We start from the raw sequence: 20,064 nt of genomic DNA, 5'->3' as shown, positions 1-20,064 counted from the left end.
TAATGTGTAGACAGTCACTTTTAAGGTAAACGGGCATTATATGTGTCAGTGTGGCCCTTGACAACATTCATCAATTTGAAACACACACCAGTAAGCTTCTTACAGAGCCCAGGGAGCACACAACAATTGCTCATCCCATCATTAGGTTTTGCATAAACACGTTAAAATACCTCTTCCTTTTCCTGTTCTCTCTGTAAATTATGATCAGCATGGCTTTCTTCTTCTTCTTCATCTGATCGTAACATAGAAAGCTCCTCCTCACTTCCACGGCGCACCAAGGTATATCCTTTCTACAGATAAAACATAATTTATGTAAGAATTTACGTGATAAATTAATTTCTTTCATATTGGCAAGAGTCCATGAGCTAGTGACGTATGGGATATACAATCCTACTAGGAGGGGCAAAGTTTCCCAAACCTCAAAATGCCTATAAATACACCCCTCACCACACCCACAATAAAGTTTAACGAATAGCCAAGTAGTGGGGTGATAAAGAAAGGAGTAAAAAGCATCAACAAAGGAATTTGGAAATAATTGTGCTTTATACAAAAAAATCATAACCACCATAAAAAGGGTGAGCCCCATGGACTCTTGCCAATATGAAAGAAATGAATTTATCAGGTAAGTTCTTACATAAATTATGTTTTCTTTCATGTAATTGGCAAGAGTCCATGAGCTAGTGACGTATGGGATATCAATACCCAAGATGTGGAACTCCATGCAAGAGTCACTAGAGAGGGAGGGACAAAAATAAACAACAGCCATATTCCGCTGAAAAAATAATCCACAACCCAAAATATAAGTTTATCCTTTAAATAACAAGAAAAACTTAAAACATCAGCAGAAGAATCAAACTGAAACAGCTGCCTGAAGAACTTTTCTACCAAAAATGACATTTATGCTTACCTGATAAATTGATTTCTTCTACGATACGACGAGTCCACGGATTTCATCCTTACTTGTGGGATATTATCCTCCTGCTAACAGGAAGTGGCAAAGAGCACCACAGCAGAGCTGTATATATAGCTCCTCCCTTCCCCTCCACCCCCAGTCATTCGACCGAAGGTTTAGGAAGAGAAAGGAAAAGCTAAAAGGTGCAGAGGTGACTGAAGTTGTAAAAATAAAACAAAATATAATCTGTCTTAAAAATGACAGGGAGGGCCGTGGACTTGTCGTATCATAGAAGAAATCAATTTATCAGGTAAGCATAAATTTCTTTTTCTTCTACAAGATACGACAAGTCCACAGATTTCATCCTTACTTGTGAGATACAATACCAAAGCTACAGGACACGGATGAAAGGGAGGGACAAGACAGAGACCTAAACGGAAGGCACCACTGCTTGAAGAACTTTTCTCCCAAAAAAAGCCTCAGAAGAAGCAAAAGTATCAAATTTGGAAAATTTGGAAAAAGTATGAAGGGACGACCAAGTCGCAGCCTTACAAATCTGTTCAACAGAAGCATCGTTTTTAAAAGCCCATGTGGAAGCCACTGCTCTAGTAGAGTGAGCTGTAATCCTTTCAGGAGGCTGCTGTCCAGCAGTCTCATATGCCAGGCGGATGATACTCCTCAGCCAAAAAGAAAGAGAGGTAGCCGTAGCTTTCAGACCCCTACGCTTTCCAGAATAAACAATGAATAATGAAGATAATTGACGGAAATCCTTAGTCGCCTGCAAGTAAAACTTCAAGGCACGGACCACGTCCAGGTTATGTAACAGACGCTCCTTCTTAGAAGAAGGATTACGACACAAGGAAGGAACAACAATTTCCTGATTAATATTCTTATTTGAAACAACCTTAGGAAGAAATCCAGGTTTAGTACGTAAAACCACCTTATCAGAATGAAATATAAGATAAGGCAAATCACATTGTAACGCTGAAAGCTCAGAAACTCTTCGAGCAGAAGAAATAGCAACCAAAAACAGAACTTTCCAAGATAACAACTTAATATCTATGGAATGCATGGGTTCAAACGGAACCCCTTGAAGAACTCGAAGAACTAAATTCAAACTCCAGGGAGGAGTAATTGGTCTAAATACAGGCTTAATTCTAGTTAGAGCCTGACAAAAAGACTGAACATCTGGCACATCTGCCAAACGTTTGTGAAGCAAAATTGACAAAGCAGAAATTTGTCCCTTTAAGGAACTTGCTGATAACCCTTTCTCCAATCCTTCTTGGGAAAAGACAGAATCCTGGGAATCCTAATTTTACTCCATGAGTAACCCTTGGATTGACACCAATAAAGATATTTACGCCATATCTTATGATAGATTTTTCTAGTGACAGGCTTTCGAGCCTGTATCAAAGTATTGATGACCGAATCAGAGAATCCTCGCTTAGATAGAATCAAGCGTTCAATCTCCAAGCAGTCAGCTGCAGAGAAATTAGATTTGGATGTTGGAAAGGACCTTGAATGAGAAGGTCCTGTCTCAAGGGAAGTTTCCATGGTGGCAGAGAGGACATGTCCACTAAATCCGCATACCAAGTCCTGCGTGGCCACGCAGGCGTTATCAGTATTACTGAAGCTCTCTCCTGTTTGATTCGAGCAATCACGCGTGGAAGGAGAGGAAACGGTGGAAACACATAAGCTAGGCTGAACGAACAAGGCACTGCCAGGGCATCTATCAGTTCGGCCTGTGGATCCCTCGACCTGGATCCGTAACGTGGAAGTTTGGAATTCTGACGAGATGCCATCAAATCCAGTTCCGGTCTGCCCCATTGGCGAATCAATGAAGCAAACACCTCTGGATGGAGTTCCCACTCCCCCAGATGAAAAGTCTGCCGACTTAGAAAATCTGCTTCCTAGTTTTCTACTCCTGGGATGTAGATTGCCGACAGATAACAAGAGTGGGCCTCCGCCCATCGGATTATCTTGGATACTTCTATCATCGCTAAGGAACTCCTCGTTCCACCCTGATGATTGATATATGCCACAGTCGTGATGTTGTCCGACTGGAATCTGATGAATTTGGCCGAAGCCAACTGAGGCCATGCCTGAAGCGCATTGAATATTGCTCTCAGTTCCAGGATATTGATTGGAAGTAGAGACTCCACCTTAGTCCAAACACCCTGAGCCTTTAGGGAATTCAAGACTGAACCCCAGCCCAGAAGACTGGCGTCCGTTGTCACTATCACCCACGAGGGTCTGCGGAAACATGTCCCCTTGGACAGATGATCCGGCGACAACCACCAAAGAAGAGAGTCTCTGGTCTCTTGATCCAGATTTATCTGAGGAGATAAATTCGCATAGTCCCCATTCCACTGTCCGAGCATGCACAGCTGCAGTGGTCTGAGATGAAAGCGGGCAAACGGAATGAAATCCATTTCCGCTACCATTAATCCAATGACCTCCATGCACTGAGCCACTGATGGCCGATGAATGGACTTAAGTGCTCGGCAAGTATTCAGAATCTTTTTTTCAGATCCAGAACTGATCTGAATTAATTTTCCTTCTTTGGGACAATGAATAGATTTGAATAAAACCCCAGACCTTGTTCCCGAAAAGGAAACGGCATGATTACCCCTGAAGACTCCAGGTCTGAAACACACTTCAGTAAAGCCTGAGCTTTTACTGGATTTGCTGAGATACGTGAGAGAAAAAATCTTCTCACAGGAGGTCTTACTCTGAATCCTATTCGATACCCTTGAGAGACAATGCTCTGAATCCATTGATTTTGGACAGAATTTATCCAAATATCCTTGAAAAACCTTAATCTGCCCCCTACCAGCTGAGCTGGAATGAGGGCCGCACCTTCATGCGGACTTAGGGGCTTACTTTGGTTTTTTAAAAGGCTTGGATTTATTCCAATTTGAGGAAGGCTTCCAATTGGAAACAGATTCCTTAGGTGAAAGATTAGATTTTTGTTCCTTATTTTGACGAAAGGAACAAAAACGGTTAGAAGCCTTAGATTTACCCTTAGGTCCTTTTCTCCTGAGGCAGAAAACCCCCCTTTCCTCCAGTAACAGTTGAAATAATAGAATCCAACTGAGAACCAAATAGATTATTACCTTGGAAAGAACGAGATAGTAATCTAGACTTAGATGTCATATCAGCATTCCAAGATTTAAGCCATAAAGCTCTTCTAGCTAATATAGCTAAAGACATGGATCTAACATCAATTTTGATAAGATCAAAAAATGGCATCACAAATAAAATGATTACCATGTTGCAGTAAGCGAACAAAGCTAGATATGTCAGAATCCAATTCTTGTTGCGCTAAATTCTCCAACCAAAAAGTTGATGCAGCCGCAACATCAGCCAAAGAAATTGCAGGCCTGAGAAGATGAACTGAATATAAATAGGCTTTCCTTAGATAAGATTCAAGTTTCCTATCTAAAGGATCTTTAAAAGAAGTACTATCTTCCATAGGAATAGTGGTACGTTTAGCAAGAGTAGAAATAGGCCCATCAACTTTGGGGATCTTTTCCCAAAACTCTATAGAAATTGCTGGTAAAGGATACAATTTTTTAAACCTTGAAGAAGGAATAAAAGGAGTACCGGGCTTATTCCATTCCTTAGAAATCATATCAGAAATAGCATCAGGAATAGGAAAAACCTCTGGAGTAACCACAGGAGGTTTAAAAAACAAAATTTATGCTTACCTGATAAATTTATTTCTCTTGTGGTGTATCCAGTCCACGGATTCATCCATTACTTGTGAGGATATTCTCCTTCCCAACAGGAAGCTGCAAGAGGATCACCCACAGCAGAGCTGTCTATATAGCTCCTTCCCTAACTGCCACCTCCAGTCATTCGACCGAAGACAAGCAAGAGAAAGGAGAAACTATAGGGTGCAGTGGTGACTGTAGTTTAAAAATAAAAAACACCTGCCTTAAAATGAAAGGGCGGGCCGTGGACTGGATACACCACAAGAGATATAAATTTATCAGGTAAGCATAAATTTTGTTTTCTCTTGAAAGGTGTATCCAGTCCACGGATTCATCCATTACTTGTGGGATACCAATACCAAAGCTATAGGACACGGATGAAGGGAGGGACAAGGCAGGCGCTTAAACGGAAGGCACCACTGCCTGTAAGACCTTTCTCCCAAAAATAGCCTCCGAAGAAGCAAAAGTATCAAATTTGCAGAATTTAGAAAAAGTATGAAGCGAAGACCAAGTCGCCGCCTTAAAAATCTGTTCAACAGAAGCCTCATTTTTAAAAGCCCATGTGGAAGCCACCGCTCTAGTGGAATGAGCTGTAATTCTTTCAGGAGGCTGCTGGCCAGCAGTCTCATAAGTTAAGCGGATTATACTTCTTAACCAAAAAGAAAGAGAAGTTGCTGAAGCCTTTTGGCCTTTCCTCTGTCCAGAGTAGACAACAAACAATGCAGATGTTTGACGAAAATCTTTAGTAGCTTGTAAATAAAACTTTAAAGCGCGAACAACGTCAAGATTGAGTAATAGACGTTCTTTCTTTGAAGAAGGATTAGGACACAGTGAAGGAACAACAATCTCCTGATTGATATTCTTATTAGATACCACCTTAGGAAGAAACCCAGGTTTGGTACGCAAAACTACCTTATCTGCATGGAAGATCAGATAAGGGGAATCACACTGCAAGGCAGATAACTCTGAAACTCTTCGAGCCGAAGAGATAGCTACCAAAAACAGAACTTTCCAAGATAAAAGCTTGATATCTATGGAATGTAGAGGTTCAAACAGAACCCCTTGAAGAACTTTAAGAACTAAATTTAAACTCCATGGCGGAGCAACAGGTTTAAACACAGGCTTGATTCTAACTAAAGCCTGACAAAACGCCTGAACGTCTGGAACATCCGCCACATGCTTGTGCGAAAGAATAGATAGAGCAGAAATCTGTCCCTTTAAGGAACTAGCTGACAATCCCTTCTCCAATCCTTCTTGGAGAAAAGATAATATCCTGGGAATCCTGACTTTACTCCATGAGTAACCCTTGGATTCACACCAATGAAGATATTTACACCATATCTTATGATTTTCCTGGTGACAGGCTTTCGAGCCTGAATTAAGGTATCAATGACAGACTCGGAGAAACCACATTTTGATAAAATCAAGCGTTCAATCTCCAAGCAGTCAGCCGCAGAGAAATTAGATTTGGATGGTTGAAAGGACCCTGAAGTAGAAGGTCCTGCCTCAGCGGTAGAGTCCATGGTGGAAGGGATGACATGTCCACCAGATCTGCATACCAAGTCCTGCGTGGCCACGCAGGTGCTATCAAAATCACCGAAGCTCTCTCCTGCTTGATCTTGGCAATCAGACGAGGGAGCAGAGGAAACGGTGGAAACACATAAGCCAGGTTGAAAGACCAAGGCGCTGCTAGAGCATCTATCAGCGCTGCCTTGGGATCCCTGGACCTGGATCCATAACAAGGAAGCTTGGCGTTCTGACGAGACGCCATGAGATCCAGTTCTGGTTTGCCCCAAAGTTGAATCAACTGTGCAAACACCTCCGGATGGAGTTCCCACTCCCCCGGATGAAAAGTCTGTTGACTTAGAAAATCCGCCTCCCAGTTCTCTACTCCTGGGATATGGATAGCTGATAGATGGCAAGAGTGAACCTCTGCCCATAGAATTATCTTTGAAACTTCCAACATTGCTAGGGAACTCCTTGTTCCCCCTTGATGGTTGATGGTTGATGTAAGCTACAGTCGTGATGTTGTCCGACTGAAATCTGATGAACCTGACTGCAGCAAGCTGAGGCCAAGCCTGAAGAGCATTGAATATCGCTCTTAGTTCCAGAATGTTTATCGGAAGGAGTGCCTCCTCCTGAGTCCACGAGCCCTGAGCCTTCAGGGAGTTCCAGACTGCACCCCAGCCCAAAAGGCTGGCATCTGTCGTTACTATTGTCCAATCTGGTCAGCGGAAGGTCATACCCTTGGACAGATTGACCCGAGATAGCCACCAGAGAAGAGAATCCCTGGTCTCTTGATCCAGATTTAGTAGAGGGGAAAAATCTGTGTAATCCCCATTCCACTGACTGAGCATGCAGAGTTGCAGCGGTCTGAGATGTAGACGGGCAAACGGCACTATGTCCATTGCCGCTACCATTAAGCCGATTACTTCCATAAACTGAGCCATTGAAGGGCGAGAAGTAGAATAAAGAACACGGCAGGAATTTAGAAGTTTTGACAACCTGGCCTCTGTCAGGTAAATCTTCATTTCTACAGAATCTATCAGAGTTCCTAGGAAGGAAACTCTTGTGAGAGGGGATAGAGAACTCTTTTCTTCATTCACTTTCCACCCATGAGACCTCAGGAATGCCAGAACAATGTCTGTATGGGACCTGGCGATTTGAAAATTCGACGCCTGTATTAGAATGTCGTCTAGATAAGGGGCTACTGCTATACCCCGTGGCCTTAGGACCGCTAAGAGTGACCCCAGAACCTTCGTAAAGATTCTTGGTGCCGTAGCTAACCCAAAGGGAAGAGCCACAAACTGGTAATGCCTGTCTAGGAAGGCGAACCTGAGAAACCGATGATGATCTCTGTGTATCGGAATGTGCAGATAAGCATCCTTTAAGTCCATGGTAGTCATATATTGACCCTCCTGGATCATAGGTAGGATGGTTTGAATAGTCTCCATCTTGAAGGATGGGACCCTGAGAAATTTGTTTAGGATCTTGGAGATCTAAGATTGGCCTGAAGGTTCCCTCTTTCTTGGGAACCACAAACAGATTTGAATAGAAGCCTAGCCCCTGTTCCTCCTTTGGAACTGGGTGGATCACTCCCATAACTAGGAGGTCTTGAACACAATGTAAGATGCCTCTCGCTTTATCTGGTTTGCAGATAATTGTGAGAGATGAAATATTCCTTTTGGGGAAGAAGCTTTGAAGTCCAGAAGATATCCCTGGGACACAATTTCCAACGCCCAGGGATCCTGGACATCTCTTGCCCAAGCCTGGGCGAAGAGAGAAAGTCTGCCCCTTACTAGATCCGTTACCGGATTGGGGGCTGATTTTTCATGCTGTCTTAGAGGCAGCAGCAGGTTTTTTGGCCTGCTTTCCTTTGTTCCAAGCCTGGTTAGGTCTCCAGACCGGCTTGGACTGGGCAAAATTTCCCTCTTGTTTTGTATTAGAGGAAGTTGAAGCTGCGCCACTCTTGAAGTTTCGAAAGGCACGAAAATTAGTCTGTTTGGTCCTTAATTTGTTGGACCTATCCTGAGGAAGGGCGTGACCTTTTCCTCCAGTAATATCCGAAATGATCTCCTTTAGTCCAGGCCCGAATAGGGTCTGCCCCTTGAAGGGAATGTTGAGAAGCTTAGACTTTGAAGTAACGTCAGCTGACCAGGATTTAAGCCATAGCTGGTAGCCGTTCTTAGCCGTTAGTTTGGTTAAATGAACAACGGCGTCAGAAACAAATGAATTGGCTAGCTTAAGAGCTTTAAGCTTGTCAAGGATATCATCCAATGGGGTTTCTACCTGTAGAGCCTCTTCTAGAGACTCAAACCAGAAGGCCGCAGCAGCAGTGACAGGGGCAATGCATGCAAGGGGCTGGAGAATAAAACCCTGTTGAATAAAAAAAAATTTAAGGTAACCCTCTAATTTTTTATCCATTGGATCTAGAAAAGCACATCTGTCTTCGACAGGGATAGTTGTACGCTTCGCTAGAGTAGAAACTGCTCCATCCACCTTAGGGACCGTTTGCCACAAGTCCTGTGTAGCGGCATCTATGGGAAACATCTTTTTAAAAACAGGAGGGGGAGAGAACGGTACACCTGGTCTATCCCATTCCTTAGTAATAATTTCTGAAAACCTCTTAGGTATTGGAAAAACATCAGTGTAAACAGGCACTGCATAGTATTTATCCAATTTACACAATTTCTCTGGGACTACAATAGCGTCACAGTCATCCAGAGTTGCTAAAACCTCCCTGAGCAACATGCGGAGGTGTTCAAGCTTAAATTTAAATGTAGACATATCAGAATCAGGTTGAAGTGTCTTCCCTGAGTCAGAAAAATCACCCACAGATAGAAGCTCTCCTTCGGCTTCTGCACATTGTGAGGGTATATCAGACATAGCTACTAAAGCGTCAGAGAGCTCTGTATTTGTTCTAGCCCCAGAGCTGTCTCGCTTTCCGTGTAACCCTGGCAGTTTGGACAATACTTCTGTAAGGGTATGATTCATAACTGCCGCCATGTCTTGTAAAGTATACGCAATGGGCGCGCTAGATGTACTTGGCGCCCCTTGAGCAGGAGTTAAAGGCTATGACACGTGGGGAGAGTTAGTCGGCATAACTTCCCCCTTGTCAATTTCCTCTGGTGATAAATCTTTTAAAGCCAGAATATGGTCTTTATAACTTATAGTAAGATCAGTGCATTTGGTACACATTCTAAGAGGGGGTTCCACAATGGCTTCTAAACATAATGAACAAGGAGTTTCCTCTATGTCAGACATGTTTAACAGACTAGTAATGAGACCAGCAAGCTTTGAAAACACTTTAATTAATGTGAAAAAGCAGAATATAAAAAAACGGTACTGTGCCTTTAAGGGAAAAAAACAAACACAAAAACTGCAAAACAGTAAAAAAGCAGTTAACTATGAAATTTTTACAGTGTATATAAAAGACTAAAATAGCATTGCACCCACTTGCAAATGGATGATTAACCCCTCAGGTTCAAAAACGAAGCAAAAAAATGGTAAAAACAGTTATAACAGTCACAAGCAAACTGCCACAGCTCTACTGTGGCTCCTACCTTCCCATAAAACGACTTTTGTAGGCACAAAAACGATTTACAGAGATCCAATATGTCAGGGGACTCCTTCAGGGAAGCTGGATGTCTCAGAATGTAAAAACAACTGCGCAATTAGAGCGCGAAAATAGGCCCCTCCCACCATGCACACAAAGTCAGAGGGCCTTAAAAAAACTATTGCTAGGAGTAAAATAACAGCCATGTGGAAAACTAGGCCCCAAATAAAGATTTATCACCTCAGTAAAAAACGTTGTTTATATATTATGCAAACGTTTTACATACTAACCTATAATAGAAAGTAATATGAAGATTACCCTTTACTGCAAGCATGATGCCTGTCGTTTATTAAATCACTGCAATCAGGCTTACCTTAACTATATCAGGCACTGTCAGCATTGTCTAGTTCTTATCCTCTAGAAAAAAATATACTGAACATACCTCAGGGCAGTTAATTCTGCAGGCCGTTCTCCCAGCTGAAGTTTCCCCATACTCTTCAGTTATGTGTGAGAACAGCAGTGGACCTTAGTTACAACCTGCTAAGATCATCAAAAACCTCAGGCAAATTCTTCTTCTAATTTCTGCCTGAGGTAAAAAAACAGTACAATGCCGGCACCGTTTAAAAATAACAAACTTTTGATTGAAGATAAACTACACTAATTCACCACATCTCTCTAGCTACTTCCCTTGTCGAGAGCTGCAAGAGAATGACTGGAGGTGGCAGTTAGGGGAGGAGCTATATAGACAGCTCTGCTGTGGGTGATCCTCTTGCAGCTTCCTGTTGGGAAGGAGAATATCCCGACAAGTAATGGATGAATCCGTGGACTGGATACACCTTACAAGAGAAACAGCATTTAAACGTTTACTAGTCTTAATATCAAGAGGACTAGCTTCCTCAATATCCAAAGTAATTAACACTTCTTTTAACAAATAACAAATATATACTCTATTTTAAACAAATACGTAGATTTGTCAGTGTCAATATCTGAGGAAGGATCTTCTAAATCAGATAGATCCTCATCAGAGGAGGATAAATCATTATGTTGTCGGTCATTTGAAATTTCATCAACTTTATGAGAAGTTTTAAAAGACCTTTTACGTTTATTAGATAGAAGGCAGAAATGCAGACAAAGCCTTCTGAATAGATTCAGTAACAAATTCTTTAAAATTCATAGGTATATCATGTATATTAGAAGTTGAAGGAACTGCAATTGGCAATGTACTATTACTGATGGATACATTCTCTGCATGTAAAGGTTTATCATGACAACTATTACAAATGACATTCGGAGATATAATTTCCACAATCTTACAACAAATGCACTTAGCTTTGGTAGAACCGATGTCAGACAGCAAAGTTCCAACTCAGTTCCAACTGAGGCAGGATCAGATTGAGACATCTTGCAAAATTTAAAAGAAAAAACAACGGACTTCCGGTGGGCGAGGCATCTGGCTGGAAGCAGTTCACAGGAGCTCCGCAACTTCGTCTCCAATATTGTTTTCTAAACTGTTTCCAGCTCGCCCCTGTACCTCAATTTTGCTTGCTAGACGGTCTACACCCTGCTACCGCATTGAGGTTGAACATCAACCCTGCACAAAGGTCACGAACATCGGTCCTAGTCCACAAAGGGTGTAAGGAAGAAAAGGGCGCGAACGGCACCATATTGGAAAACGGCTCCTCCGGCCATCTTGCATCCCGGATCCCCTCACTGCAGCTGCGACTCTTACCGCCCATCAAAGGGGCATTGGAAACGGCTACACCGACACTCCGTTCCTTATCAGAGTGTGCCTGTAAATCGGAGACATTTAAAGATTACACCTCTGTTGGTGGCCGGTCTGGGTGAGCTATATGGTGCTTGCACTACTCTTATTATACACGTGAGACTGTTATAAGAGGCACACGGTTCATTTAACTTGCTCCTCATAACTTTGTTATATATACTCCTCTGTGAAGACAAGCACTATCTTACATACTCTGAGGTGTTATTACACTTAATGAAAATTTCTACATGCAGCCTCTTTCACCACTGCTGCTGACACTGTGGTTCTATAATCCCTGAGGGGTGTCCTTTTAGTGCCCCTTTTTTTTTTTTTTTTTTGCATAAGCAATTGTTGCCTTGTTACAGGCTGGGACTGTGAGTGGAGGGGGGAGAGTGTTTACTGCAGTCTGTACCCTGAGGTGTTTTGGCTTCAGCACTACAGCCTTTTCCATTACTCTCCATACAGTTGCTTTTCTATACAGAGTAACAGCACCATCTAGTGAATTATATACATCACTCCAACGTCATCAATCTCTTCTTATTTTATTCTATGAAAGTTGACGATTATTTACACAGGCTACCTCCGCCTACAAAAAGCAACATGAGTCACAAATCTAAAAATCAAGACAAGAGGCAGCACGGCGCCATGGAGGCTCACAATCTGATGTTGAAGGTCAGTCCTCAGGAGATCACATTCCGCTTTTGCAGGCCGCTTTTGCAGGAACTTAATGCATTTTTCTTACCAAAAATAGACACCCTGCAGGCTGGGGTGGACCCACTAACCAGTGAGGTGCGATTGTTTTCCACACGTATGTCCGCTGCAGAGCAAAGAATTTCTGGTGTTGAAGATAGGCAACAAGAATCAGAGATATCCTTGAAGCACCTGCTGAAACAGAACCAACAGTTACAAGACAAAGTGGAAGATCTAGAAAATCGCAGCAGGCGAAATAACCTAAGGGTTATTGGAGTTTCCGGAATCTATTAAAGATAAAGATCTGCTGGAATTTACCGCCACCACTCTTCCTAAGCTTCTGGGAATGCCTCAGGACTGCATACCGCTAGATATTGAAAGATCACATAGCATAGGCCCAAATAGATACCTGGAAAATTCCAGGGAGAAACCACGTCAAGTCATCTTTAAATGCCTGTACTTTCAAGATAAGCTAGCCATTCTAAGAGCCTACAGAGCAGCAAAAGAAATCACCTATGAAGATCATTGTCTCTTGTTATTCCAAGACTTTTCTGTAGAGGTTACTAAGAAGCGAAGGGACTTTGCATCAATATGCTCCAATCTACATTAACAGGGGCGAAAGTTTGCCCTTATGTTTCCTGCTACTCTAAAGATCCAAACTACGTCTGGTCCAAAAACCTTCCACACTCCGGCCGCAGCGCAGGCCTTCCTGGTATCGGAGCCAAGACAGGACAATGGATGAGAAGCCTTTATTAAGTATTAATGTTCCAAATTTAGCTTATACTGTATCTCAAGATGTATGCTATCATTTTTTTACAGGGGTTGTTCCTTTGGTTATTTGTTTTCCTCACTGACCTGTGCTTCTGAGGTCAGGGATCGGGGCGTTGCGGTGCTAGGGTGTTTTTTGGCCTTAAGCTATTGCCCCTGTCAAGAGCGCTTGATTACAGTTATTGCGCCCCCGGCTGCTGAGGTGCCCCCCTCCCTGACTCTATGGGTAATTCAGGTTATATGAGACACAGGGTCTCACAGGTATTTTGTTTACTTTGTTATTTTATTGTATTTGTTGTTTCAAGTTTTTATATGCATAACTGTTTTAAAGATGTGCCCTCCTGTCCTTGGTCTCTGTTCCTTTCTACAGGGGTCCCTGACACTGGTAAGATTGTAGTACCTTGAGGGTCATTGCTTTGCTCTCCCAACTACCCGACTCCTGACCTACTGCCCACAGGTTCCCTCAGGGACCCCTTGTCAACTTTGAACCCTTTACTCTGCACCGTTGACTTTTTTCTTGGCTTATTTATAATATGGGGGATTTTTTGCTAGTGCCTGATATTCTACGTCTCACCTCATCTTACGTTTAGTCTCCACATAACTAACCCCATGTCCCTGTCCACTTCTGGAAACCTTCAGAGAATGTTACTTCTTGAATTCATACTTGCTGTCCCTATGTCTCTTAAGACTCCACTTTTCCTCAGCTTTCCCCCTTGGTGTAGGTTCATGGACCTAAACTATTGTGTTACTCTTTTTGGCAGTGAAAGACTCACTTCCTCAACCTCAGTACATTTATGCTGCTCTACTGCTAATATTCTGTTTTATAGGTGCTAATGTGTTTTGGAAAATATTGTTTTTTACAATTCCTGCCTTTATCTGTGTTTGTTTCCTTTTTAGTGAATGTCAAGCTGCTGCCCGGACACCTCTGGTTTCCCCCACATATCTGCACCGTATATACCTAGAAATCTACTGGCTCTTTCACATAACTAAGTCAAAATATACCGCCCACATTTCACACACTGATAATTAAGACGGGCTTGCATCACATCTCCCGGGGGAAACACGTGCTCCTTCATATAGCTGTAAGTCACAATCTACTTCCCACATCTTATATACTGATGTTTGAGACGGGCATGGTCTGTTCTCCTGATATCTTGCTCCATACCTGTGTGAGCTTTATATATGACCCTCCCTTGTAGGATTGTCTCCTGGAATGTAGGGGGCATTACGTCCCCTGCAGAAAGGAGTATAATTCTTCAACATCTAAACTATCTACGCGCTGATGTAGCTTTGCTCCAGGAGACCAAATTGACGGCAGAGGAACATGAGAAGTTAAAAACCCGTTGGGTAGGTCACATTATATGCTCCCCTACAGAGGGTAGGAAGAGAGGGGTAGCCATTTTAGTACGAAAGGGTCTTCATTTTCCCAATTAGAGATAGATCAGAAGGGTAGATTTATTATTGCTCTTTTCCCCATTGACAACTTTACCTTCACTTTATGTAATGTGTATGGCCCCAACGTATATGACTCTACCTTTTGGACTAACTTATTAGCAACACTCTACATATAATGCTCCTATAATTATGGGGGGCGACTTTAACTTGACCCAGGCTCTCCCACTAGACAGATTCAAGGATCCTACTGTTTCAGGGGGTTCTAGGGCGCATACAGGTAGATATAAGCGTGAGGTAACCCCAATTGGTTCCTTTAAGGACACTTTAGACTTGTTAGATGTATGGAGGGCGAGAAATCCAGATGGGAGAGATTTTACATGCCTATCAAAGACGCACCACACTATATCACGCATTGACAACTTTCTAACTTCCTCAGTTATAACGCCACAGGTTTATTCCTCAGACATAGGACAGATTACTATTTCAGATCATGCCCCAATTATTCTGGTGTTACATCCGCAACCCCCCAAGCCACTAAACAGGACTTGGAGATTCCCCTCTCACCTTTATAATAATATAGACTTTCCTCGGCACCTTAAGGCCTCGTGGATGCATTATGCATCAGATAATACCTCCCATATAAATACTCAAGATCTATTCTGGCACGCCTCAAAGGCGGTAATGAGAGGCCATATAACATCTTTTACAGCGCATTATAATCAAGGTCTCAAAAAAAGTGGACAAAGATCTTCTTTCCTAGCTTACAGACGCTTATAATAAATATCTATCTAACCCCACGCCTTCGTCCAGGAGGACTTATTATGACCTCAAGCAATCGAGAGACACATTTCTAGCCCAACGAGACAACAAACTTAATATTCATAGACAGGGCCGTTACCATAGGCATGGCAACAAGGCCGGTAAACTGCTAGCCAAACTAGTTAAATCTTATAGCCCCAAGTCCCACATCTTAGCCATTAAATCTCGAGGCCATTTAACCACTAATTCCAGGGAAATAATGTCTGAATTTGTGGATTATTACACATCCGTATATACTAAGCAATCAATTTAGAGGCAAAACAGCGATTCTGGGAGGCAGTGCAACTGCCTGCTCTTACTGATGAGCAGACATCACTCCTCAACTCACCAATACAGCCGCAAGAAGTGCTGAAGGCCATACGTCATAGTAAGCTGGGAAAGGCTGCGGGTCCGGATGGCTTGCCTGCAGAATATTTTAAATTATTAGATGAGGAGTTCGCCCCAATCCTGTCTTCCTTATTCTCAGCCTATTTAGCGGGTACTGAACAGATGGATTGTAGATTGTAGATAGCGGGTACTGAACAGATGGATTGTAGACATCTGTCTTTTACTTAAACCGGATAGAGATCCCACTCAAACAGCATCATACCGCCCAATATCCTTGCTAAATGGGGATTACAAATTATTAACGAAAATCTTGGCAGACAGACTGGCTAATGTTTTGCCTTCCATAGTCCACATGGATCAAACTGGTTTCGTGAAGGGCAGATCATCAGTAGTAAACATTAGAAAAACCATTGGTATCTCCGCAAATTATTGGTATAATGCCCATTCGCAATCTCCCTCCCCTCTACCTGATGCTTGCCTTTTGGCGCTTGACACCGAAAAGGCGTTTGATAGGATCATTTACATACTTCTTTATCACACTTTGGTATAGATGGAAATTTCTCTAACTTCCTCCAGAGGTTATACTCCACTCCCAGAGCTTCTCTCATAATTAATGGTGGGATTTCCACTTCTTTTACACTGTAGAGAGGTACGAGGCAGGGGTGTCCATTCTCCCCTCTACTTTTTGATTTGGCCATTGAGGCTTTAGCATCATTTATAAGACAACACTGTGCGGGACTGGATATATGTGGACAAAAACATCACTTGTCACTTTATGCGGATGACCTGTTGCTGTTCGTAGGAGACCCTCTTAATAATCTACATCCCCTCATGAATATTATCAACAGCTTTGGCAAGTTCTCGGTTATAAGATAAACATCGATAAGTCTGAGGTCACTTGGTTGCAGAATACTCTAAACATGTCGCTAGCGGATACGGGTCTCAAAATTACTGACGGCTGCTTTAAATATTTAGGCATAGTAATTCACGTGAATCCCCATAAATTATATTCCTTAAACATTAGTGGAATTATTAGTGGTATTAAACGGATGTTACTGGGTTGGTTAAGGCTTCCCCTTACTCTCTCTGGTAGGGTACACCTTTTTAAGATGGTCGCTCTGCCCAAGCTTCTTTACCCTTTACAGATACTACCCCTTCTTTTAACCCAACAGGATGCCAATTCCTTACAGGCTTCCATAGGGAATTTTATATGGCAGGGTAAAAGGCATAGAATAAGCAAAACTCGCTTGGTAATGCCGCCAGGTGGGGGTGGACTAAGTCTTCCAAATATCTTATGGTATAATTGGGCTGCCTTGTCCATATTTGTACTGGATTGGTTGGTGGGAAAAGATTGCTACACCATTCCTGATTTGGAGTCTAACTTCACGCAGACCTTAGATCACTGTCTCCTTTTGTCCAGAACCATATACTATTTAGGGATCCCCTGAGAGCCTGGGCAAAAATCTGTAGGCTTTGGGGGATGCAGCGGTCAGTGAGTAAATATCATCCAATCCAGGGCAACCTTAATTTTCTTCCTGGATACACAACAAAGATATTTCAACTGTGGCAACAGTCACAGCTCACTGGGCTTTACCAACTTCTTCACCCTCTGACCTTCGAAATAGTATCTCTCCAGGAGTTGCAGACTCGATACGGCCTCCCATCTACCCACAAGTTTGCTTATTTTCAATGCAGACATTATGTTTTTAAATTAGTCTCGGATGGACTGTTATCTAAGGAAACATATAATTTAGATAAACTATGGCAAAACTGGGTTCTTTTAGACTCTCCCACACATATAACCTTCTACTTCACCATTTTGAAGACTCCGCTCTACGCAGGATTTCGTTGAAGTGGTCACATTATAGAGACCTAGAAGTAGACACAGCATTAATTGCCGCGAGCTTTGAGAAGGAAAAATTCTGTACTATCTCTGCTAACCTGAGAGAGTCTCATATGAAGTCCTTACACCAATCTTATATCACTCCTGGTATGCGTACTAAGTGGGTTCCTGGGGCTCAGAATCTTTGCAATAAATGTAGCTGTGACTCCCCTGACTGGATTCATTTGTTATGGGAATGCCCTAGGGTACAGAGTTTTTGGCATAAGATTTCATATTGGCTAACCAAATTGACTAAACAAAGGGTACCCCTCACACCACATCATGTGATTTTCTTAATTCCAAAAGACATGACGTTCACATACGACATCTTTATCACTACAGTCCTTATGCTAGCTAAACAGATCATTCTAAAGGAATGGGTGAGTGGTCGCTCCTTACCCTTTCAGCAATTACTCAGGAAAGTACATACCCAGATGTTAATTGAACAGGCGGACACTAAGGGAGATCCTGAGAAGAGAATAAAGCGTTTCCTTCTTAAATGGGAGGTCTACTTATTACATTTACCGGCAGTTGTGAGGGACAGAGTTATTCTATCATTTAAAAATAGCCTGTATGTTTTAAACGAGAATCTTAAGGGCAATTGGTGCATATCCTCTGATTAAGTCCATTTATATCCCCTTTATGTATACTGCTAAGAATATAGCTACATTCTAGACCCTCTCTAGAGCCTCTATGGTTACTTAGGCGTTCTGGGTAAGTACCGTTTCCATTTTAGTTAATGTGTCCTAGTTAATATGTTTCTTTTTGTTTGTAAGAAAAATTCTGAAAATATTGGATCCAATTTACATGCACGTAAACTTAATCTTGATTTTCATTTTGTACTATAGTCTTTGTATTCATATTTTTATGTATACAATTATGACCAAATGTTTGTACTATGGTGACTGTTATTTCCGTGCATGTCTTGGATCTTTTCATAAACAAAGTTATTAAAAAACAAACAAAAAAACAACAACATATAAAGCAAAATTATCAATTTCTCTTGTAAGGTGTATCCAGTCCACGGATTCATCCATTACTTGTGGGATATTCTCCTTCCCAACAGGAAGCTGCAAGAGGATCACCCACAGCAGAGCTGTCTATATAGCTCCTCCCCTAACTGCCACCTCCAGTCATTCTCTTGCATTTCTCGACAAGAAAGGAAGTATCAAGAGAGATGTGGTGAATTAGTGTAGTTTATCTTCAATCAAAAGTTTATTTTTAAACGGTACCGGCGTTGTACTGTTTTTACCTCAGGCAGAAATTAGAAGAAGAGTTTTCCTGAGGTCTTTGATGATCTTAGCAGGTTGTAACTAAGATCCACTGCTGTTCTCACACATAACTGAAGAGTATGGGAAAACTTCAGCTGGAGAACGGCCTGCAGAATTAACTGCCCTGAGGTATGTTCAGTATATTTTTTTCTAGAGAGATGATAAGGTCTAGAAAATGCTGACAGTGCCGGATATATTTAAGGTAAGCCTGATTGCAGTGATTTAACAAACGACTGGCATCATGCTTGCAGTAAAGGGTAATATTCATGTTACTTGCTCTTATGGCTTAGTATGTTAAACGTTTGCATGATTATAAAGAACGTTTTTTACTAAGGGTGATAAATCTTTATTTGGGGCCTAGTTTTCCACATGGCTGACTAGATTTCTCCTAGGAGTAGTTATTTATGGCCCTTTCACTTTGAGTGCATGGTGGGAGGGGCCTATTTTCACGCTCTAATTGCGCAGTAGTTTTTACATTCTGAGACATCCAGCTTCCCTGAAGGAGTCCCCTGAAATATTGGACCAATGTAAAGGGTTTTTGTGCCTACAAAAGTCGTTTTATGGGAAGGTAGGAGCCACAGTAGAGCTGTGGCAGTTTGCTTGTGACTGTTATAACGGTTTTACAGTTTTTTTGCTTCGTTTTTGAGCCTGAGGGGTTAATCATCCATTTGCAAGTGGGTGCAATGCTATTTTAGTCTATTATACACACTGTAAAAATTTCGTAGAGTTAACTGCTTTTTTTCACTGTTTTGCAGTTTTTGTGTTTGTTTTTTCCCTTAAAGGCACAGTACCGTTTTTTATATTCTGCTTTTTCACATTAATTATAGTGTTTTCCAAGCTTGTTGGTCTCATTACTAGTCTGTTAAACATGTCTGACATAGAGGAAACTCCTTGTTCATTATGTTTAGAAGCCATTGTGGAACCCCCTCTTAGAATGTGTACCAAATGCACTGATCTTACTATAAGTTATAAAGACCATATTCTGGCTTTAAAAGATTTACCACCAGAGGAAATTGACAAGGGGGAAGTTATGCCGACTAACTCTCCCCACGTGTCAGAGCCTATAACTCCCGCTCAAGGGACGCCAAGTACATCTAGCGCGCCCATTGCGTATACTTTACAAGACATGGCGGCAGTTATGAATCATACCCTTACAGAGGTATTGTCCAAACTGCCAGGGTTACAAGGAAAGCGAGACAGCTCTGGGGCTAGAACAAATACAGAGCTCTCTGACGCTTTAGTAGCTATGTCTGATATACCCTCACAATGTGCAAAAGCCGAGGCAGGAGAGCTTCTATCTGTGGGTGATTTTTCTGACTCAGGGAAGACACTTCAACCTGATTCTGATATGTCTACAGGGAGTGCAGAATTATTAGGCAAGTTGTATTTTTGAGGATTCATTTTATTATTGAACAACAACCATGTTCTCAATGAACCCAAAAAACTCAATATCAAAGCTGAATAGTTTTGGAAGTAGTTTTTAGTT

The 20,064-nt window shown here is 42.0% G+C and overlaps 1 protein-coding gene across 1 annotated transcript in view; it reads right to left on the bottom strand.

Annotated features, from left to right (window-relative positions):
• Positions 1–20,064, bottom strand: part of ATP6V0A2 (ATPase H+ transporting V0 subunit a2) — a 236,702-nt gene that overhangs the window by 42,140 nt on the left and 174,498 nt on the right. Inside the window, exon 17 of the mRNA XM_053701819.1 lies at positions 171–290. Within this exon, the coding sequence (XP_053557794.1) occupies positions 171–290 (120 nt within the window). The remainder of the gene's footprint in view (positions 1–170; positions 291–20,064) is intronic.

The sequence above is a fragment of the Bombina bombina genome, chromosome 2 (genome assembly GCF_027579735.1).
Source record: "Bombina bombina isolate aBomBom1 chromosome 2, aBomBom1.pri, whole genome shotgun sequence".
Classification (NCBI taxonomy): domain Eukaryota; kingdom Metazoa; phylum Chordata; class Amphibia; order Anura; family Bombinatoridae; genus Bombina; species Bombina bombina.
Note: the sequence above shows the minus strand (reverse complement) of the source record. Positions and strands in the feature narration are given on the sequence as shown.